This window comes from Amphiura filiformis, chromosome 8 (genome assembly GCF_039555335.1).
Source record: "Amphiura filiformis chromosome 8, Afil_fr2py, whole genome shotgun sequence".
NCBI classification, from domain to species: Eukaryota; Metazoa; Echinodermata; class Ophiuroidea; order Amphilepidida; family Amphiuridae; genus Amphiura; species Amphiura filiformis.
In genome coordinates, this window is record NC_092635.1 from 65623558 (window position 1) to 65648234 (window position 24677).

General features: G+C 36.8%; 2 protein-coding genes across 3 annotated transcripts in view; both read right to left on the reverse strand.

The window, feature by feature from the left end:
* LOC140159670 (cholinesterase-like) overlaps nt 1-3803 on the reverse strand; it is a 16804-nt gene extending 13001 nt beyond the window's left edge. The window contains exons 1-2 of the mRNA XM_072183166.1: nt 2914-3803; nt 795-954 (exon numbers count right to left, since the gene is read on the reverse strand). Coding sequence (XP_072039267.1) covers nt 795-954; nt 2914-3273 — 520 coding nt within the window. The 5' untranslated portion in view covers nt 3274-3803. The remainder of the gene's footprint in view (nt 1-794; nt 955-2913) is intronic.
* A 2519-nt stretch (nt 3804-6322) lies between these two features.
* Nucleotides 6323-23535, reverse strand: LOC140159367 (acetylcholinesterase-like). 2 transcript variants are annotated; one of them, XM_072182815.1, is made up of 10 exons: nt 23139-23535; nt 22075-22234; nt 20308-20385; nt 14312-14430; nt 13893-14057; nt 13527-13742; nt 11898-12110; nt 10511-10713; nt 6924-7093; nt 6323-6552 (listed from the first exon to the last, which is right to left on the reverse strand). In XM_072182815.1, exons 1-10 carry the CDS (start codon nt 23499-23501, stop codon nt 6434-6436), a joined length of 1806 nt encoding a protein of 601 aa, XP_072038916.1. In that variant the 5' UTR covers nt 23502-23535; the 3' UTR covers nt 6323-6433. The 2 variants fall into 2 exon arrangements, with proteins under 2 accessions (XP_072038916.1, XP_072038917.1); XM_072182816.1 differs by lacking the exon at nt 6924-7093 and having other exon boundaries at nt 6446-6552.
* Between the last annotated feature and the right edge of the window lie 1142 nt (nt 23536-24677).

The following is a 24677-nucleotide window of genomic DNA, read 5'->3' on the forward strand; positions in this document are numbered from 1 at the left end:
TTCCAGCTGTTTTAATGGTAATATTAATCACCTACCTCTTGCAAATAAAGAAATATGCTTTAGGATAAATAGCGCCATCTATAGTTTGCATTTAGTTAATAATGAAGCCAATTCTATATACATCAAACAACCGTGATATAGGCTCTTTGTTACCAAACATTGAAAAATGGGGTTCTTAATGTTGGTTCTTTGTCAGTCACAAGTATAGAAAATAGGCTGTTCTGTTTTTTATTTCTTTTTCACCAACTACCAATATAGGGTGTTCTTAATGGTTCTTTGTCACTCATTATGTATAGAAACCACGGTGTTCTTTATTTGGTTCTTTTTCACCAACTATTAAAACCAGGGTGTTCTTAATCTTGGTTATTTGTCAACCACTAAGCATGGAAACTATTTTGTTCTTTATTTTGGTTCATTGTCAAACACTATTAAAAGAGAGGGTTGTTCTTTGTCATCAACTGTTAAAACCAGGGTGTTCAGTTTTAATTTTGTTCTTTGTCACCCACTAAGCATAGAAACTAGAGTGCTCATAATTTTGGTTCTTTGCCACCAACTATTAAAACGAGCGAGGGATTATTGGAAGATGGCTATGGGAATGTGCAGATGAGAAAGGCTGTATCGTATTAAAGCGTAAGATATGGGGTACACATTTAAGAAAACTGGCTTAGGGAAGTGAAACTTTTACCAAAAGTCTTTAAAGACCGAGAAAGGGTACTATTTTTCATGGTTTACGGCCAATTTGGTGAAACAGTTTTTGTTGTTGCATATTTGGTTTCATTTGAAATGAAAATTACCTGTGGTGAGAAAACCCAATGTTGCGAGACGGTAATTAATATTGACGCGTATGACTTCACCAATCGCACTCATTGGCACCCCGTTGTAGTTGGACTCTGATCCCGAGCCTCTTATAAAACCACCACCATGAATCCATACCATTACAGCTGCGTTGGTAATCTAAAAACAAATAAACAAATAAACAAACAAGTAAGCAAGCAAGCAAGCAAGCAAATAGCAAGAAAATGATCGCGAATGACATTAATTCTGTAGTGCAATCAAAATGTCTTTAAGATTAAACTTAAAATTGAACTATTTATATCACTGACTATTTTTTACAATCTTTACTACTACTAGGCATGTCCACTAAAAATTGAAGTACTTTTAAATTGATTCAGACCTAACTTATTGGATGGGAATTGATGAAAGAAACATTTTGGCGTTTAAATAATCTTAATCGGACGTTTCATTCCAGAGATATGGCCTTTCGAGTGTCACGGTTTTATATAGGGCTGCTAGAACATGTTAAAAAGTTAAAGTCCAAAAGGAATACTAACAGAAAGTGCAACTTTAAGGTACTTTTTCTTAATGTATTTATTAACTATCTTATCTGGAACATTATATTTGCTTATAACAACATGAAAATAAGATCATCCTGAAAATTTAATCGATTTTGTTGACATACAACAAAAACTATAAGACCTCAAAACCCATGGTTTGTTTGTTGAAACCTCAAGCATGATCATAGATGGCCGCCATGGAAAATATCTCCATAGAGGAGATGAACAATAAGTGCATTATTTCAAATGAAAAGCGGTAGTCTTAAACATTGTTCAATCTTTTAAGGTCAGCACATTTTATCTTCAAAAATTATTATATTTCATCATGGCATAAGTTTGGTAACATTAATCACTACCAATTTTGAGAAATTTGCTCCAACTCAAAGGTTATCTTTACTACATTGAGCAATACACTGTGTGCATGGAAGCCATGATGGTCCCCGGTTTTTATACTCCCTATGAAATGGACATGGTAGTGAGAAGTGCACGGGGAAGTGCATGATTTGAGATGGGCCGCAGTAGGCTTAAACATTCTTAAATTTCTTAACATCCTACACATTTTGTCTTCATAAATAGTTAAATTTTATGAGTATGTAAGTTTGCTTGTCTGATTCACTCCAAATTCGGAGATAATTGCGTTTGAACACCTGATGCACGGAATGGTGTCACTTCAACCTGTTGTAGTTCTCATCTCATTAAATTTTTCATTAAAAAAGTTGATCTCTTCATGCAGGAAGGTCCTCTCTATTTACTGACCAAACAGGAAACAGTTTGGTGAATGTTTTCTGGTGGAATCAGGAATTTCTTGAAACACCCTGATATAGGCCTACATTTGGATCAAAACAAGTATGTACGCCATTTAACATGCCTGGGATTTCTTGTATCGATCAGTTTCTCCATAGACAATACGTGTGTGAGTGCACGCACACAGTAAATGAAAAATCGTTCTAGTGGAAACTGTATTGAGAGTGGGCATCCCTACTACTACTACTACTACTACTACTACTACTACTACTACTACTACTACTACTACTACTACTACTACTACTACTACTACTACTACTACTACTACTACTACTACTACTACTACTACTACTACTACAATAATAATAATAATAATAATAATAATAATAATAATAATAATAATAATAATAATAATAATAATAATAATAATAATAATAATAAAAATAATGATAATAATAATAATAATAATAATAATAATAATAATAATAATAATAATAATAATAATAGTTCTTAAATAAGGCATTGCAGTTTTCCAATAATAATAATAATGTCATTTGTGGACCTGAGGTGAAAGCAAATCAGAACCTGAAGTATATATTATCTTAATACCTGGTAATGGAAACAACAAAGGAAGCATATATGCCGTGTCATGGCTCTGTATTACTTTTGTGTTTTCAACCTTGGTTTCTGTACGATACCCATGATGATACCTGTAATGTGACCCGTTCCCATATGAACCTAGAGCATGTTACACATTTTAAAATGAGCTTTAGTTATGCATTGAAGTTTTGTTCTTTATCATTATAAGGATGTAATCACAAATATCTTGACTTACGCCACGTGGAACATAGATATTCATGTACAAGCAATCCTCATTAACTTCCAATTCATCTTGTCCTAGGGATGGCCAACCTTGATAACACGAAGGTCTCACATATGTTGCATTGTAAGTTCCATCCCAGGTCGTCTTTTTCACTGGATGTTCTAATCTTACTGGTGGTTCAGCAAACGGTACTCCTTCATATACATCTATCTCTCTTTCGATATTGATATACTTATGTTCTGAGAACATAACAGTTTTACCCATCAACAGGCCTTGTTCTACTGTAACTAGTGGTTGAGCTCGAATAGTTAGAGTTGAACGACTCAATAGGCAAACAAGCCTTAAGCCAAAATAAAGACTTTGGTGAGTCATTGTGTCCTATTCTCCACCAGCTGAATAAAGTGGTCAGCTTGGATGAAGATATCGTGTAATTGTCTGGTAGTTGTCCTGATATCGTAGTGTGTCAATCTCTGATGGATGGTGATAGAATGCAGAAGTTGTTCTGGTGTAGTTTGGAGTACCAACTTCTGTCGAATGAGTTGACGAGCAAACTACGCAGTAGCTAGATTAACTGTATTAGGACACACTTGAATGCCGAATCGAATGTTATGTTATGTTATATAGATCCATCCATTCATGCAGTATATTATTAATACATTAAACTTCCAAGTGACCTCATTCATGTGTCTTGTTCGTGGTAAAACCGTGGCTGCCGATTACTATACATTGCTATTTCGCAACTTGCAAGCCCAGGTCTATTTGAACTCGGAGGACCGTATAGTTAACAAATTTCCTCGTGGATTACAATTTTGATGTATTCGATGTAAAAAATTCTAAACCGGGATTCAACTTTGATATACAGTTTCCATGTACTGCCACACCTGAATCTCTATAATCATTGGGTACTGCTTAAGGCATGGGGTATGGGCGGACTTGAAGTACAGATATCTGGAGAGGGGAAGCAACGAGTTACCCCAAATCACAGCCCAGTCATTTTAACTTCTAAGGAATGTATGAAAAAGGGCCACTTTTGTACTTGTGCTTTGAAAACTATTTGTAATACGCTTTTGAAAATTTACTTTGTTTTCGAGTAAAATCTTTACAAATCAATGCACAAGAACTTTTGTAGCCAACCAATGTACCCGCATTCGTTCAAATAGGCGCCCATATCCCCAATAAGCGCCCATCTGGGGTATTTTCAAGTCCTGTGTAAACTTGCAATACATTTTTTGCATCAGAAAAGCTACTAGAACGTCTCGGACCTTCTTATGTAAATTTTTCTCTATAAATAAACGCATGTTGGAAAAAATTAGGCAAACAATGTAAAAAAATAAGCCCCCACCCAACATGACTTTGTAAAGTGCCCTGGGCGCTTATTGGAATGAATACGGTACCAATCATTTTTCAAATTTGACCAAGGGGAAAAAAGGTTCGCCAGAAAATTAAAGTTTCCATGACGATTACTGTGTTTTCGAATTTCTTCAGTTTTTGCGTATTGAAAAAATTAAAACAGTCATTATAAAACAGTCAATACTATCACTTTACATGGTTCGTCACGTATTAGCACTTACGTGGCTAATCGAAGTTCATAATAAATTATGTTAATAATAATAATATTATTGCGCTAAAGAAACGCGTTGGATTTTTTTGCCGGATTTGTTTGTATAACTGAATGATTTTACTAGCAAAAAGTAAAATGTAATCATTCCGTACCTATTTCATTCACTAAGATCCACAACATGTTCATCTATCAGGGCACAGTTCTTTAACCCAAATGCATTTGTACATTCATTGAATGACCTCTGAAAATTTGGGTACAAAAACTCATACCCTGCAACTTGAGGTCAAATTATCCATTACGAGTGTTTAATTCAGGTTATCAAACTATGCAATTGGGATGAGGCCCTTGTGGTCCATAGTACAAAATTGAATAGATCATGTTGTACCAATATGCTACAGACTCGTCATCTAACACGGGTCATTGGATCGTATAACTTACGTACGTTGTGCTAACATTCCTAAAATCATTACCCATGACAATCATAGGAAAAATACTGACGATAAAAAGAAACTTCAGTAAACATATTACTAGTACAGACATTTAGTATGGAATATCTTTTCGCAACATTTTGGTCTGAAAAAGGGTCTGCATAAACCGCACTAGCTAAATATTAATTGGAGTATGTCAGGAGATGGTGCAAAATAATTATTTGATAGAATTAAGATAGGTTAGGATTATACTCGTGCGCAGTGTATTTCAGTTTTGTAGGGGTAAAATTTCCGAATTTTAGCAAGATTATTCTGATATTATCAACTTTATTGAGGTTTGCGGTGAGATTTACTGAACCTTAATACCAATAAGTGTTTGTCAGAACTGAGATAATCATGCACTTGTAATTTCCAGTTTTGAAAGCGGAAGGAGCTTTAAATGTCTCTTTAAAATGGTACGTACTCAGAAAGTTTAAATGACCCCCTGGAGCCAAATGTATGTTACAAACTTACTGTACACAAATAAAAAGTGTGTTTTCATTGGACAACCAGGAATCAGCGCAGTTGTTTTTGTACCGTAAGTTTGTAACATTTGTGACCCCAGGGGGCCTTCAAACTTTCTGAGTACGTATCACATTTAAGAGCCATATTTTTTAACTCCTACCATTTTCCAAAAACTGGTATATTGAAAGTGTATTTTAGCTGTGACGAATGCCAGGTAAATAAAGTCCGCAGTTGTGTCCCCCACCAAGCTCAAATTCAGTTTGCCATTTTAGGTAAATTCACTGCATTATGAGCACCATAATGTAAACTCATAAAAGAACACTTTCTATCAAACAATACTATCTCCAGACACACCTCAATTAATATTTATCCCATTCTACTTATATGCAAACCCCTTGCAGACAAGTCGTGGAATTTTGCAAAAACTATTCCTTGCTAAATGCCGAGGCTGTACTTAAAGATTAAAATATATCTAGTGTAGTTCTGATTTCTAGTATCAGATCCTTGAGAATATTTGGATCGAAAAGATGTTAGCCTTACACAAGTATGGCGTACACAAAAGGCGGGCAGTTTTCTATCTGGGTAAAACCCGGTAAATTCAAAAGATTTTGCCCACTTCGTGGAGCGCCATCCTATTGTCCGCCATATCTCGAAAGTCTAATTGAGATCCCAAAACTCTAGAGCCCCTTCAGAATCTATCGTGCTACCAAAATGTGTCGATCTATCCCAGGGGCCACTCAAGTATGATAGTGTACTCATGCGTGGCCAAATTATTTTGGAAACACCCCCTATACGAGTTTTACCCCGCCAGCAAATGTAGCCCCTTCAAACGGAAATTTAATATAGAATTTACCCCCTAATGAGTAAAAATGCAACCCATTTTGGACTCGTAATTTACAAAGAAAATTTAAAAGGTACCCTACAAAATCTCTCAATTTTCTCAGGGTGAAGTTGCATGACCCACCCTTAAGAGTATATCTTATGAATCACGAGAATTCTTTATGATCAATTAATATTTTAAATATTCTCATGGAATGTTTTAGTTGACTTTATTAAACGCTACTTTGTAGGCGTTGAACGCTTCCCGCCACTCGTTCACCTCCTGATCCCAGTTGTAAAATTGCTTTCGCCATTCACGCTCGACTCCCTCTAAGTCATCTGAAAACAATAACATAAAAATGCAATCATTATTGTCTCTGATTGGTGACAGGTGTTTTCAGCTGTTGTAATACATGCGGTATTTGGTTTTGAACTTTAATAGCAGAATGGCGAATAAGAATTGATCTCTTTTTAAAGCAATATTATAACATTTTCATACAAAATATATTAGCATTTCTTTGCCATAAAATGTTAGCTTTATATCCTCTTTGTAAATTGTAATTTAAATGGGCAGAATATCAATTACTTAACATTGATTCAGTATGATATGTGAGCAAATACTTTTTTTCGGCTTGCATACCGTGATAAGTACCTGAAATGTTGACAAAGAATCACCGAAATACATTTTATTTGAAACGTAATTTACTAACCAGTGAAAGTTCTCAACTTTGGTACAAGGTCATTCCAGAATCGCATAGAGGCTGTTTTAAGAGCTCTGTCAGTAGTCAAATTGAGAGCCAATACTTTGTAGTTGAGTTCAGGAACGGTAAACGTAGGCCAATACATCTCATTTTCTGTGTCGCTTGACATACTTGGTGTCCTGTCTCAGTACACAGTAAAGATTTGATAAATGGTTGTGATCAGCAGTTTTCTCTGGTTTTTTTAATTATACCCAAATTAGAGGTGGGTGGACGGGATATAAAGACATCTGAAGAAAAAGAACTGGAGAAGCAAATCTTTAAAGAAAAACACCACCCCAGAGCCCTGCCTAGCAAACACAAAAATGTTTTTAAAACGTTATAACAAGGTTATAAACACGTTTTGGTATTATGCAAAACGTTTTAATAACATTTAAATATCGACTTATATAAAGGTCATGGAATTGTTTTTAACGTTTTATAAGAAAAACCTACAACAGGATTTTCAAAACGTCAAATTGTAAGTATAAAATGTTTTTTGCAAAAACATTTTTAAATTGTTAAATATTTGGTCCATTCTTAAATAAAATTATGTTAGAATGTTTCGCATCATCAAATTTTCAAAAATGTTCTTGGAATTGAATCAAAACGTTTTATACCATTTATATAACCCAATAACGTTTTCTGTAAAACGTTTTATGTAATCTGGGTATTGGCAGAGGATGAGTTAAGGACTACCCAGCAAGTCTTGCGGTTAGCATAACTGTGTGAGTGAACATGACACCACTGTCCGCCCACTGCATACACGTGCATGGTTAAATTTGAATTTGGACAGATATATTTACCATAAAAACACCTTCAAAAAGCTGGTCGATTTCACATTTTATGTTATCTACAGAAGGTGTGAATTATCCTTTATGCATACATCACTTTAGATCTGAAATCGACCAAGTAATAATGACACACACACAACTCTAAAACAACATCTTTTGCACAGAATTCAATGGGATTTGGAAAGTAAAGTGGCAGTTGAAACTCTAGTGATAACACTTTTACAGTGCATGATGGGCTTCCTTAAATCATACTCTGGGGTATTGGCTTGAACCTAAGCTAGTAATGGACTTGCTGGGTCTCTTGGCATGCTTGATCTGTTATTCAACCTAGATAGCATTGTCGGAACGGTCAAGATTTATATTCTTTCATTTGATTGCCATGTTTTTCTTCATACTAATTAGTTAGAAATACCTAGAATAATAATATCTTGATATTTCTATTTTTCAATTAGGCTATTTAAATATATCGCTCCGCGGTCTTTCTCTCATCGATTCTGGCTAAATACGAATCATCGTAGTTGGCGACCAGTTATTGATGGAGACGGACCGCAAGCGTACTCAATCCGTAATATATCCCTCGTTTCATCTTTTCTGTTTCGGGAGCTCTATTGTTCAGAAACGAAAACGCACGGGATTGTGTGAATTGACCTGTTCCTTGAATTCATTGTTAAGTTTGAATTACCAATCAGCTTATTTCAATAGAGGTAGATACCTGTTGTTAATAAACAAGGATGGATAAAACGAGATTATGGGACACCCACTGTGTGTGGAAGACCGGTGTTTTTAGTGGTCTAGCGCCCCTTTTGCTTTAGTGTCCTCTATTACCGATAGGCCATCGATGTTGGTAAACTTTGGGCTTTCTGAATTCATCTGTTTATTGCTAATTTTACCCTGCTACGCAATTGGAACATTTTAGCAGCTTGCCTATCATCAACATGGACAAATTTAAATAAACTCATCATCTCATCACTCCCCTCCCCTCCCCTCCCCTCCCCTCCCTCCTCTCCCTCCTCTCCTCTCCTCTCTCTCTCTCTCTCTCCTCTCCTCTCCTCTCCTCTCCTCTCCTCTCCTCTCCTCTCCTCTCTCTCCTCTCCTCTCCTCTCCTCTCCTCTCCTCTCCCTCCCCTCCCCTCCTCCCTCCCTCCCCTCCCCTCCCCTCCCCTCCCCTCCCCTCCTCCTCTCTCTCCTCTCTCCTCTCTCCTCTCTCTCTTCTCCTCTCTCCTCTCCCCTCTCCTCTCCTCCCTCCTCTCCTCCCCCCCCCTCTCCTCCCCTCCCCCCCCTTCTCCTCCCCCCTTTCCTCTCCTCTCCTCTCCTCCCTCTCCTCTCCTCTCTCTCTCTCCTCTCCTCTCCTCTCTCTCCTCTCCTCTCCTCTCTCCTCTCTCTCTCCTCTCCTCTCCTCTGCTCTCTCCTCTCCTCTCCTCTCCTCTCCTCTCCTCTCCTCTCCCAGATCATCTCCGCGTCTCATCATCCCCACTCTCTCAAAAAATATACATTTAAAATAGATTTGAGTCTGGCAATTTTGCCTGAAGCTATTATTATCAGATTACCAATTCCAATGAAAGAAATCCTATTAGTTTCAATTCAACGCACTTCTCTGGTGTTGCATATTACCAAGTTTTAAGGTGTATTTGGGACGAAAATAATTCCCCATTTAATCGCTACATAATCATAATATGACCGATTTTTGCGCGATTGCACGTCGAACAAGTATACATAATTCTTGGCAACACTGATTACTATTGATTAATTTATATTAATAACGTTAATGTATATTTCGACGCTGGGTTATTTTCAGGAGATACTCCCGCTTAGGCTGGAGTACCTATACACCCAACGCAAGTCAATTGAAGCCGTACACTTTATCGCGAATTTACGACCGTAAAATTTAGACACTTCTTTTGTCTAGATTAGCATCAACCCTCTCATCTCACGTTTTTCATGTCAGAAATTAACATAACTCCCGAAACCGAAACAGAAATTATCTTCTTTCAACTTTTCTGTAGTCAACAAAAGACTAGAATAAAAGGATTGTTCACACGTACCATGCTAACACTTCAAAATAACAATGAGATCCGAAACCGAAACCGGAAACCGAAACCGAAACAGAAAAGATGAAAGGACCCTATATTATATTGTGATACTTTGTTGATTTGATGATGCGGAATTAAAGATTATTGTGAAGTTATATACGCTGGCGAAGTTACGTAATAATCGGATTAACTACCATAGCAATAGGTACAAACAATTTTTGATTATATCGCGCTGCACTACTACGTTCATGCGGTACCTCTGCATTGAACCATAGATGTCAAAGAAATGCTAATCACTTGCACCTGTAAGATTAGTCTCTTTGAAAAGAGCGGTATTGTATTCAATCTATTATATGATTGACGACAGGTGATGAGTGCAACCTGCTTGTAGTGCAGCGCGGTATATTCAAAATTGTTTGTACCTATTGCTATGGTAGTTAATCCGATTAATTACGTAACTTCGCCAGCGTATTGTGTTATCCGTCTATTACTGTTCGAGTATTCAGCGAGTCTTTCCCTTTTGAGATCCATTGGCCATGTATCTGGTATGATCTTCTTTTAACACTCAAAATATAGACCGTACATGTCAAAATATATCACTCTTAACGTCAGTCTGCATTTAGTTTGGGCGTAGTGGTAAAGGCCCAACAATCCCGCCGATTACGAGCTGATCTACATAAGTATACGTGAAGTTAGCTTAATATATAAAACGAGAATCTGATCTATGATATTCATACCCTGTCTTGGCAAATTCCGTCCAAAATCGCATTATCTTCACACTCAATTCTTTTTCGGGTCCACTCAGCTCCATGTTCTTCTTAACTCTCATAAAAGGATGACCAAAGACAAAGGGAACATCTTCAGAGTGACCAGAACCAAGCCAGCTAGGATTTGTTGCATTTGGTAACGAATATATGGAAACTGTTGGAGTATGTGTCATCTGCAAAAAGTTATGATATCATTATTACACCACTCCACTGGTTGCCAGAGTCAAGATTCATCAACTCAAATTTCTCGGCCATATACTGCGTCTTGAAGATGGCGAGCCTGTGAAGGAATATGCGCTTTATATAATTCCACCACATGGGAAGAGGAAACCGGGACGGCCGCGCACACTGTACTTACAGTATGTCCAGCACCTCCTGGGAGATACTAAAGGGATGCTGCAGCCAAACAAAATTGTTTCGCTTGCCCAAGATCGCATTAGTTGGAGAAAGCCGACTGATGATGATGATTAGACGGAATTCCATGAAATAAAGATATTACTTATAATATGATTTCAAATGGCAGCTTCGAGAATAGCATACATTTACTACTTGTAAAATTAGAATAAAGTTCTGGCGATACTTGTATATAAAACGGTCTCGATAGGATATTAATACATTAGGCACATATTGTTTACATCGATTCGGTAACATACACTTTTTTGTCCCAATTGTTTGCAAACTAAACCTAGGACAAAGTTTTCTTCATGTGCTGATTTTAAACTCGCTGAAATTACACTCCCAAAAGCTCACTTTCTTTTAATCCCGAAGAGAATGAACAAGAGATGGTGATGTATGATTTTACTTAAATTTCACTGACACTATACTGTAATTGCAAATTTCACTCTCATATATCTTCAGATTTCGCGCCATTTTCGATTACCTTGCGCCCATAATTATCCTATTCTCCTCTAATGATGACACAATTTTTAAAAAAACGCTACCATTTCTACCTACGATCAACTATTTGATTAGTTATGTATACTTATTAAGCAGTGGCTCTTTGACATTGGGAGATGGGGTTGGAAAAAAATCTTGAAATAGTGAATACAGCCCCTTTTGGCGACATAATAAGTTTATGGTACAAATGCGCGAAGCGCGTGAATTTTTTGTTGTTGTTATTTTGAAGCTAAACTGATCAAATATGGTGCAAAAAAGGAATAAATGCGCCAAAATGTTGGGGCTAAAATGGTAAAATATGAGGTTAATTTGCTCAGAAACCCAAATTCAGGCGTCAACATGGGGATGATTGTATGGACCACCTCCTGGCAAAATATTGGGGGGGGGGCGGATCTACGCCTATGTTATTTAGTGACGTTGAACTTAATGCTAAGGAAGAAAAACATGTGATACAACAGACCTGATAAAGGTAGACTTGATCCCCCGCTTTGGCATGAGCTCTAGCTACCATATCAGTAGGTGCGGCAAATTTTTCATCTGTGTTGATGTCAACAAATGGTCTGAAGAAGTCCACATTGTCTTGATCTTGGATTGTCCAATCTAAGTATTGTTGATAAACTGAATCTTTAACGAGCGGATTTTCTATAGCATAAGGAACAAATATCTGCAACAGCTATTTGGGGCAAAACAAAAGAAACAGAGATTAAATATTATGGGTGAATTTGTGCTGTTATATGGCTTACAACACAACTTAAAATTGATACACTCAGTACGTTACTGAACAGCTTCTTTTGCTATGCATAGTCGCGCTAATGTTGATACATGTTGAAATCAGCACAATTCAGATATACGTCTTTTGCTATGATTTTTTTCTTCAGTGTATAGTGCTTGGATATACCTTTTAAAAATCATGGTATTAAAATATGGAATGAAATTGTGTCCTTTAGTGTAAAAGTTTTGATTTTGCGGAATTAATTTTTTTGCGTTTCAAACTAATATAGTTCGCTAAAGAAAGATATTTTTCCTGTAAGGCACATCGTGTGGATCTATCATAGTTTAGTGATTTTTTCACTTGCGACTGTCAAAATGTCCAACCAGTACTTCATATCTGATATAACCAGCAGATATAATCGATATTTCTATTGTGTCTTGCAAAATCATCCATCCATGGGTACATTCGAGAGTTGTTTTTGACAAAATTGGTAGTCCAAATTGAGAAATGGTATAATCAAAACCGAAATTCTGTCAACATTATGACATAGCTATTATGATGTGCTTTAGAAAGTTGGAAACATATGTTTCGGTAGCGAATAGAAAGACCACAAATCCACTTGTATACCACAAATACATACAAAATGTTGACCCCCAAATAAAGCTCGCGGGCAAGTTGAAGCCTGTGAAAATCAAAAATCTTACACTTTAGAAGCCTAAATTAAACACCTAAGTTCAACATCAGAGTTTGAAAAAAAAATATACATTGCCAAACATATATTTACCGGAGAAATGAAAATGATTGCTTTTCATTTTACCGAGAAAATTAATTATGAAGTGAAAAGGTGATGCTAAATATTTTGCTAATTTTAAAACCAAGTGCGATCGTTTCAAGCGCCTAATTAAGTGACTGCTCGCGTCTTGTGTAAATAGTCATCGACTGACAAGCGTTCTACGTGGATAGCAGGTTTAAGTAATAATATTTTATCAGGGGAAGCTACTCTATTTGAATTGGCTAAAATAGACCACAGTTGTTTTAATAAGCCCAATCGCCATTCTAACTTCCGGTTTTTGAAAGCAGTTTTAGGACAGTTTGACCTCTGACATATCGAGAAAATTTACGTAATTATTATTAATTTTCTTATTATTGTCACAATTTTGATCATTAAAAATACCAAATAATTAATTATAAAACACTAATATTTTTTATATTTGTTTTAAATATTGTAAAACATTTTAGATTATATTTTGTACGTACAAAAACCCAATATTTCTGAATTTTCTGAAAGGTCAAAGGACAAAGTGTCCTAAAATTGCAAAAACTGTCCTACAATGCATTGCAAACTTCAAATGCCGATTGGGCTTATTAGGAACTTACAAACTTCAAGTCATCTTCACGAAGGAATGGCGGATCTTCCTTAACAGCGTACTGTCGATACAGGAGCCACAGAAAGAATGTTCCTTCATCAGCATTGGTTCCTAACATCAACGTAGTCCGCTGAAAATCTTGTCTTTTTATCAGATTCAAAGGATAGTCATCCAAGAAGTTGTTATCGATTTGGTTATCGATACAAATACCTGCGCTGAATCTAATCTGGAGAATGACAAATATTGTAGACTTAATTGCTAAACTATATATAAGACTTTCTTTTAAATTATCATTTCCTGCTCTGGCATAATTCTGGTTTAACACGAATCGTAAATTCGTAATGTTATTATTACATAATTAGTTTATTTCACTTACAGCGCTACCTGCACCAAGAAGTTCTCTAGCGGTGACATCTCTTAGACATTGACGTAGCTGGGTAGGATAAGTGGTTGTGCAATTTAATTGTGCTCCAATATTAAACGCCATCTCTCGTCCTTGCGTAGTTTCTACGAATCCCCACGATGCTGCAGCAGTTCCGCTCTGATGTAAAAAGGAGAAAAAACTTTTCCATGACATGGTCCCCAACACTTATCACTTTGATTTCCTAACTAACTTGGGATAGCATGCGAGTAAGTGGGGCACGGGATTAAAGCAAGGGCGGCAAAAAAGAAGGGGCGTGGGAAGATTAAGGGGCAGAGAAAAAGTTATGCAAAGAAATGTTTCGAAATTTTAGGGGGGATATTTCTTTTGAACCCTGTATATGACTTTTAAGTATTTAAAAATAAACCAAATACCTCCATGATAGCTTGATTGAAGAGGCCTCTACTGAGCTTGGAGAACATTAGGAAATTGACACTAGTCGATCCTGAACTTTGGCCAAAAATAGTCACTTTGTCTTTATCGCCACCGAATGCTGAAATCAAAATTTGACACAAAGTTAAAAACACTTTATTATTTATATTGAGTTTACCATTTTAATTGTATTGATTCAGATAGCGCAAGCAAAACGATTGTTGTAATACAAAGTTAATATAAAAAAAACAATGACAACAGATCACAATGGTTTGTTTATTTTTGTAGGTTTAGACAGTAGCGTAGCCAGCGGGGGAGGAGAGGGAGCAGACCTAGAATGGGGACGGAAAAGCGGAAATGGGGACGAGAAGAAGAGGAGAAAAGACATAAAGAAGAGGAAGGAGAGGGAGAAAGAGAAGAGAAAAGGGGAGGAGAGGGAGAAAGAGAAGGGAAAGGGGAAGGAGAGGGGAAAGAGAATGGAAAGGGGGAGATAGGGCCGATACTGACATCCCCCCGACTGACAATGCTGGCTACGCACCTGTGTTTAAAGCTATTGTAATCAGCAAACCCACGGTTGTTTGATAACATGTAAAACTACGTCATTTTAAAGAAAAGGTGAACACTGATGGCGCTATTTATCTTAAATCGTATTTTCATCTTTACAAGGGGTAGACATTGGTAAAATGGCATTAAAACATCAAAAAAGGGTAACAAATAGCAACGAATTTTTCAAAATGCTTTTTATCATGAAATTTTAGGAATAACTTGTGATTTTAGAATTAACTAAATTCAAATTAAAATATATGTAAATAGCGCCCTCAATTTGCACACAAATATACAGTTTACAGAATACAAAATACCACAATAAAGCAGAAAAAGATGAATAAGTTGAAAAGAGACAAAATTGAATAAATGATCACATCAAACAACCGTGATCCTAAATGCAAAATGGGAAGTGAATGTAGAATCACGTGATAATTTACATACACTTTTTTGTCCCAATTGTTTGCAACTAAACCTGGGACAAAGTTTTCTTCATGTAATGATTTTAAACTCGCTGAAAACACACTCCCAAAAACTCACATTTATTTAATCCCGAAGAGAATGAACAAGAGATGGTGATGTATGATTTTATTTAGATTTCACTGACACTATACTGTAATTGCAAATTTCACTCTCATATATCTTCAGATTTCGCGCCGTTTTCGATTACCATGCGTTCGCAATTACCCTATTCTCCTCTAACAAATGTTTGTGTTAAAATAGTGCTCGATGCATCCTTTTTATTGGACGTAGAATAGTTTATGCAACATACAGGGTGTCCCAGAATGATCTGTACCGGGAAAGATGGAATTTTTTAGGTATGAAGGGCATGTTGAATGGTCATATTGTTTTGCATTTTAAGTTCTACATATAGTTAGCTTTCTCAGATTTTTTAGTTTTTAAAATTTGACGTTTCTAGTAGAAGTTATAGAAGATTGCGTAAAAATGATGAATTCTAAGTTTTGACAACGCAACCTATTTTGAAAATCTGTAACATTACTAACCGTTCAGCACAAAGTTATTTGGAAAAAGTTATGCAGGTATTTTAGTTGTGCCCTGTTCATATTTCCACTAAATAGCCGATATCTATCTATTATTTATGACGTTACGAAGCAATCATTATATGGAATTAAGGATTTGTGGCCTAATCCAATTCTCTCTTTGGCGGTAGTTTTAAATATAGTTATTGCGGTGTGAGGTCCATGTCATTTGAAATGCTTGCAGAGATCGAATTGGTTGTGGTACAGAAAAGTCGGCTCCTCAATTTACTGTACAGCAGCGTGGATTTCTTTCAAAAACTTACTGGCAAACCGGCAGCTATGTTGAGACGCAAAGAAGATTCATTAGACGATAGTGTATAACGTAAAGAAGTTTGACGAGCACGGAACTATCAGGAATCGGCAGAGTGAAGCTTCAGGTGCTCGTAAGACTGTAAGAACTAGAGCGAACATTGCAGCTGTCCGGCAAGCTTTAAGGCGCAACCCCAACAGTAGTTGTCGTCGAAATGCTGTGCCAAACATCCCACGTTCTTCATTTCATCGTATCGTGCCATTTTTCAAAGGTATGCGAGTCGTTTTTCATCGATTTTACATTATTGCATGCCACGCCAAAACAAATAAAGGTAGCGTGCTGAAATTAACAGCATAGGTAGGAGACATATCCAACATTATAATGCTGGTTTCAAAAATAGATACACTGCCCGTCTTCTATTTTTAGTTATTTTTGCAAACACGGTACAAATCATTCTGGGACACCCTGTATCATCGCTATTTAATCTATTCCCATTCCATTTCCAGTCATTTTAACTTCTACAAAAACTCATACCTTGCAGCTTGAGGTCAAATTTTGCACTATGAGTGTTTAATTGAGGTTATTAAACTATGCAATTGGGATGAGGCCATTGTGGTCCATAGTGATTGTACAAAATTGAATAGATCATTTTGTACCAGTATGCTACAGACTTGGAAAAAATGTGCTCCCAGATTGAAGAAATTGCCACCAAATTTCGCAATGCTGTTGTATGGATCAGTGGTGATCTGAATCTCCCGGACATCAACTGGACTACTCTGGCAATCGACGGACATCAGTACCCCCTCAGTCTAAACCAGCGTTTCTTGGACCTGCACTCTGACATCGGCCTGGAACAAATGGTTTTATTTCCTACAAGGAGAGATAATACGCTTGACCTATTTTCTACCAACCGCCCATCCCTTGTTAGCAGATGTACTGCGTTACCAGCACTGGGTGATCATGAGCTAGTGTTTGTGGAATCGAGCGTTACTCCTAAGAGAAGAAAGCCGGTGCCACACAAGATTTTTCTGTGGAAAAATGCTAATATTGACAATATGAAAGAAGAATGCCTTGTCTTTCAAAATCAGTTTACTACCAAGTACACTACCAGTAGTCCCATCCAGCCGATGTGGGCAGACATCAAAACATGTCTTCTCAACATCCTTGATAGAAGTGTGCCTTCCAAAGTTGCCACTACAAGATACAATCAACCTTGGATCACAAAGCAGGTTAAAAGACTCACCCGGCAGAAGAAGCGTAGCTTTAATAAAGCTCGGCACTCTAAGAAACCAAAAGATTTTGAGAGATACAAGGTTCTTAAGACTACATGCAGATCAGCTTGTAAGAAAGCATACAATGATTATGTGACTAATATCATCTCTCCAGAATCTTCCTCAAATCCCAAGCGCTTTTGGAGCTTTATTAACAGTAAAAAATGTGACAATACCGGAGTTTCCCCATTGAAAGCTTCCAACGGTATCAGCTACTCTGATAGTACAACCAAGGCAAATATTTTGAATGATCAGTTCTCGTGTGTATTTAACATGAATGAGGATGAAACCACCATAAAAGACAAAGGATCTAGTCCTCACTCAGTCATGGATCCAATCATCATCCATCCTGATGGTATCCATAAACTGCTCGCTGGTCTCCAAATCCATAAAGCGTGTGGACCAGACGAGATCCCTACTAGACTGTTGAAGGTGCTGGCAGACGAGCTTACTCCCGTCATCTCTTTGTTCTTCCAAGCTTCTCTCAACCAAGGGATCATCCCAGAAGATTGGAAGAAAGCCAATGTTGTGCCAGTTTTCAAAAAAGGTGACAGGAACAAAGCTGAAAACTACCGTCCCATATCGCTGACATCTGTCACATGTAAACTTCTAGAACATGTCATCTGCAGCAGTATCATGCGTCACCTCGATAAGCATAACATTCTCAACGATGCCCAGCATGGCTTTCGCAAAAGACGATCATGTGCGACACAGCTTATACAAACCATCCAAGATCTGGCAAAGAGCATCGAGAGTCGAGACCAAGTGGATGTCATCCTGCTCGATTTCTCGAAAGCATTTGATCGAGTTCCACATTTGAGACTTCTTCACAAACTTAAGTTTTATGGCATTGAGAACAGCACATATGCCTGGATTGCTGATTTCCTGAACCATCGCTCTCAGCAAGTGATCCTGGATGGAGCCACATCTAGATCATCTCCTGTCCACTCCGGGGTCCCACAAGGCAGCGTGCTTGGGCCATTGCTCTTTCTCCTCTTCATCAATGACTTGCCTGATGTTATATCACCTCAATCCACGGTCAAGTTATTTGCAGATGACTGCATCCTCTACCGCAAAATCCAGAAGGAGGAAGATGCAGCTGGTCTTCAGCATGATCTTGATCAACTGCAGAAGTGGGAGAAAGATTGGTTGATGGAGTTTCATCCCCAAAAATGTCAAGTGCTCCACGTCACCAACAAAAAGAAGATCTACAAGATACCATATAACATTCATGGCCATACACTTGAAGAGGCAGACTCTGCTAAATACTTGGGCATCAATATCCACCAAAATCTCACCTGGAATCCCCACATTCAGAAAGTTGCTTCAAAAGCCAACTCTACCCGTGCATTCCTGCAAAGAAACATCAATCAGTGCCCTAGGGAGACCAAAGTCCTCTGCTACAAGACACTTCTGCGCCCTGTAATGGAATATGCCGGTGTTGTCTGGGATTCGCACTCCACAACTTACATCAGGAAACTGGAAATGGTACAACGTAGATACGCCCGCTTCGTCTTCCACGACTACAGAACCACCAGTAGTGTCTCAGCCATGCTTTACCAACTGCAATGGCCAACCCTACAGGAAAGGCGTGCCCAGGCTAAAGTGGAAATGATGTACCGCATTGCTTACGGACTTGTTGATATTCCACAGTCCTACCTTGTTCCAACTGTGATACTACGTGGGCACTCAATGAAATATCATGTGCCATTTGCCAGGACAAATGTTTACCAACATTCATTCTTCCCAGATGGAATCAGGCTCTGGAATGCACTTCCCCAGCAGCTTGTTGACAGCACCTCCCTGGAATGCTTCAGAGGGCAGGTGCAGTCCGTCCAGCTCCGCTAGACGACTTCCAGTTTTTATCACACCTTAGATGTAGTCAGCACTGTAAATTTCCTGCACCCACCATGCAAAAAGTACGAATATACGCTATGTGCGGACTGTACTATATTGGAAGAAGAAGAAGAAGAAGAAGACTTGGCAATCACAGGAAAAATACTGACGATAAAAAGAAAATTCAGTAAACATATTTAGTACAGACTTGACATTAATGGAATATTGGTTCGCAAAATTCTGGTCTAAAAGGGGTCTGCATAAACCGCACGGGCTAATTATTAATTGGAATGTATCGGGAGATGGAGTAAAATAATTATTTGATAGAAAATGTGCTTTCCATGAGTTAACAATATGATGCTGATACTGTAGTGAATTAGCTTAAAATAAACTTTCTATCAAACAATACTATATTCCTACACACCCCCAATTAATATTTAGCCCGTGCTACTTATGCAGACCCCTTCCAGACCAGTCGTGGAATTTTGTGAAATATAGGCATATTCCTTACTAAATATCAAGTCGGTATTTAAATATCGTGCAATGAAATTAAAATATATCTGGTACAGTTCGTTCCCGGAGTTCGTTGTTTAATTTCCATGGAATAATTTTGACATCGAAATAAAATGTGATATTATTCACGATATTTATTCCTGCTTTTTTATGAATTATGGACGTATGAATGATATTTACTATCTGCAGGATGGTTGTAAGTTACTGGTATGCAGACACTTTAATATAATCAGTAACCCGTGACAGGGATATCTAAAAAATTAACCACAAGCCTCAGCACACTTTACAGGTTATCGCTGATCACTATTCTATTAACCATTTAACAACAACACAGAGACTTTGTTGCTTCCCTAGATATTCCACAAATAACCATCGCAACCAGGATCAGCCCTCACCCCCGAGTCTCGTACGGGTTTACAACAAGACAATCAGCAGTAAGTTCGTTGTCCATGGGAATTTCAAGTTAACTCAATTTTCTACGAGAGCATACTTTATCACCACCAAGGTTCGATTCTCAAATCATGCGCTGCTAAGTGCTCTCTTACCATGAATATTTGCTTGGATCCATTTCAGCGCTTCAATTTGATCCATCGATCCATAGTTGCCTGGTAAAATACGGTCACCTTTATATGGCAAGATAAAAATGCAGAAATGTTTGTGTATGTTTTCCTTAGTTGTTATCCAAACTACATGTATAAAGGTCTACACGTGAATATTATGTTCATTTATTTTTATGTCAAGACATATCAATGCCTTCAGCTTTTACCGTTATACAAGGGTCGTTCAAAAAGTTTTACCCACACCCTCATACCTCAGCTTTTTTTCATATTTTTCATAATTATAACCTAGTGTCTTATCTAGCTTGTGAAAAATTAAATCTTTACATATATCTACGAAGAAGATATTTAAGTATAGCAACTTGAAGTAACTATAAATAACCATTTGCTCACTTCAGATGGCTTAGCCCTAAATTCAAGCTGACATAAAGACAAATATTGAAAAAAAGCTGCTTCACTCCGACAAAAACCGTTGCTTTTATTTAATGATCAAAAGACATTAATGCAGAAATGTGTGTATTAGAAATAAGAACTAACTAATTTTAAACCTGCTGTAGAAATGACACTTGGTAACTGGAAAACAAATTTGAAAATAGCAAGTCACAAAAAGTTGTTGAGTGTCTTTATTTAAACTTTCAGCTCTGAGACAGAACATAAAATTCATTTCATGCAGATGGTCCCTAAACAGATTATCATGTTGTGAAAGACCATCAGGCATAACAGCAAAAATTGGATGCTGCTCATAATGGAATCTGTAAATCATGCTACACACCCAGCAAACACAAAAACGTTTTAAAAACGTTTTAAATAAGTTATATTTTGGCTTTTGGTTTAGGTTAAAACGTTTTAATAACATTAAAATGTCGGGTTATATAAAGGTCATGATAACGTTTTAAAACGTTTTGTATGAAAACACACTACAACTAAATTTTTAAATGTTTTCAAAAAATGTTATTATAAACTATTTTTGCAAACATTTTTCCCAAATATTGTGTCAATACTTAAATAACATTATGTTAAAATATTTTAACCCAGCAAACACAGAAATGTTCTTAAAATGTTTTTTTCAAAACCTTTTAATAACATTTAAATGTCAGGTTATATAAAGGTCATGAAAACGTTTTTAAAACGTTATTGAAAATATTTTGGGCAAACATTTTTCGCAAAATATTTTTCAACCACTAAAATAACATTCTGTTTAGAATGTTTTGTATCAAGTTTTCAAGAATGTTTTTGGAATGTTATTAGAACGTTTTTATACCCTTTATATAACCCGACATTTAAACGTTTTCTGTAAAACATTTTTGTTTGCTGAGCAGTAGATTATCAAAAATGTTTTTTAAGGTTATGAAAACGTTTTATACTCTTAATATACCCTTTATATAACCCGACATTTAAACGTTTTCTGACAACCTTTTATAACCTTTTGCGAATGATGTCGAAAACGTTTTGTGTTTGCTGGGCAAACACTAAAATACTAGTTAGGTTTACTATTTTTGTGAATACTCTCAATCATCTTTGAATCGTAAAATGAGAGGTTGTTAAAATTCAATATAGTCAACCAGATTTTCTGTTTACTTTGACTAGAAGGTAGCTATGATTTGAAATACCCATACGATAACATAAGATTAAGAATAGCTTGGATAATCTTATAATGGACAACTTCATTGTTCCCCCTCCTTAGACCCAACATAGGTAATAATAGCGTAATTCCTAACCACCCTAGCCTAAATTATGTGTTGCTAACGAAATTACCTGTTGTTAGATATCCAAATGGACCCAGACGATAGTTAAAAGTGACAAGTATGACTTCACCAACAGCACTTAATGGTTCACCATTGTAGTCGGGCTGTGAGCCTGAGCCTTCTTGAAAACCACCACCATGAATCCATACCATCACAGCTGCGTCGGTTATCTGTTAATAATGTTTTGGTATCCATTATTGTTAATTCAATGCACTGAAATTTGAATTGAATTGAAATGAATTCTGGGTGATTTTCATTTCAATTCTTTGGAATTTGTAATTCGAATCAATTTTCTGGAGTGAATAACATTAGAGTAAATTGAACGCTTTAGAATTGAATTGAAATACAAATGAGTTGGATTGGGCATCAATTGAATTGGATTATAATTGAAATAGTTGTGAGTAATGACAGATGAAGAAATTCATTGGATTGAAATTGAAGTCATTTTGAGTAATGTTAAGGGGGTACTACACCCCTGCCCAATTTTGTGCCTATTTTTACATTTTTCGCAATTATTATAGAGCATTGGTGACAAGTAAGATATGTATATTATAGGGGCAAGGACTACAACCGCTACACTGGAAATTTTATTTCAGCACAGACAACAGTTGTGGAGTTACACTCAAAAATGAGGGAAACCAGTATTTGATCAATAAATTAATAACTCCTTGCCTTGAGTTGCTGAATTTTCACTTCACTTGTCACCAATACGCTATAATTTTTGAGAAAAACGCAAAAATTTGAATCTGAATTGAAATGAATTAAAATGATTTGGATTGGGCATGAATTGAATTGGATTGGAATTCAAATCTTTTTTCTGGAGTTAACATTAGAGCAAATCGTAGTTTTATACATAAGATAAGATGTGAAGAGCATAGGGTATAATTCTAGTATACCGCATGCACTGATCTTGTGTTTTAAAGTTAGGTTAGGGTTATAATTATGGGCTAGAATCATTTCATTTCAAGATATGACTCTTAAAGTGGGGACCATTGTTAAACTTCAAATAGGCTATGTAGGCTACACACAAATAGTGCTGAAAATAAATATCATAAATATCAACATCTTACTTACACCTCGGGGTACATAAATATTCATGTACAAACAGTCCTCGCTGATTTCTGATCCATCTTTGGGAGTGTAAAAAATATCTTGATAGCAAATAGGTCTCGTATAAGTTGCATTGTAAATGCCATTCCACGCCGCTTTCTTCACCGGATGTTCAAATCTTACTGGTGGTTCAGCAAACGGTACTCCTTCATACACATCTATCTCTTTGACGATATTGATATACTCATGTTCTGAGAACACAACAGTTTTACCTATCAACGGTCCTTGTTCAACTACAACTTCTGGTTGAGCTTGGATAGTTGCAAAGTTTAATAAACTTAACAAGCAACCAAGCCAAAAGCCAAAATAAATATATTGGCGGGTCATGTTCAACTCTCTACCAGCAACGCAGCTGGGGCTTGTAGTTTAATATGCATATAGTATAGTATAGTCGTATAGTCGTTCCGGAAGAATGTTCCAATCTATTATCTCTGGCGATCTAAATTTTCTAAGGTTTTTTTGGTGCAGGACATTTTCGTACAAGGCGCTGGTAAACCGACTAAGGACTAGTTAGGCCAAACGTAGCTAAAATATAGAGAAAGCGTTAAATGCAGTAAACATGCACAATGGGATCAACTATGAAAAGGCTAATTCATGCGATTACTTTGACAGAGTGAACTTTCAGAAGCCGATAGACCGTGCAAAATGGGCCCAGGGGTGCTAAATTTAGAGGGTGTCTACACAGAGAGCCAAAAAAAACCATACCAAAAGTAATCTCCTTACCCTTTGAAAAAAATATTGTTTAACTTACCTGCGACGCAGTGTAGAGTATTATATGTTGAATCATTTTACATTGTGCATCACTTGGCATATAAAATGGTTTGTGCTATATTTTAATCTTAATGTTGCTTGACAAAACTTGGTTGGGGTATCACTAGAGAGCTAGGCCATCAACATTCGTTCTTTATCAGTATAATTAGGAGTAATTTGGTCTAACTTGGCGGGTAACTTGAGCTAGCATAATAACCAAAAACTTCTGAAACTTAAAATTGAGTACCAATTTATGAAACCTAAGGTAATTATTCTGTGAAATATTTACTTTCTTGAAGTATAACAGCATTATATTTTAAGTAATTCCTGTTTCATTGTTACCGCCGGTTGAACCGCGTTCCATTGTTTAGCACAATAGAAACCGGTGGTCGAGTTTTGATTTAATTCCATAGGTTATTGTATGACTTAACCTTTATCTTCTGATCTGCAGAACAAAGGGTTCAACAATAATATTTCTTATGATGCTGATAATGCCAAAATATATAAATGGCTCACAAACTGTTATAATAAAGAGGAGCCAATAACTAGTTTCTAGTAACATTCATATAATTAATATGGGTACTGTAAAGTATTCCAGTTGTTTATTTTGAAAGATAACATGGATAAGGGGCGGCTTAACTTGCCCGCTGGATCGATTAATTTACCACCACTCCCCCTTCCATTCTCAAGTTATAGCAAAAACGGGAGAGGTCAAATTTTAGGGTCTAAATGGGTCAAAAGCTTTAAAATGCC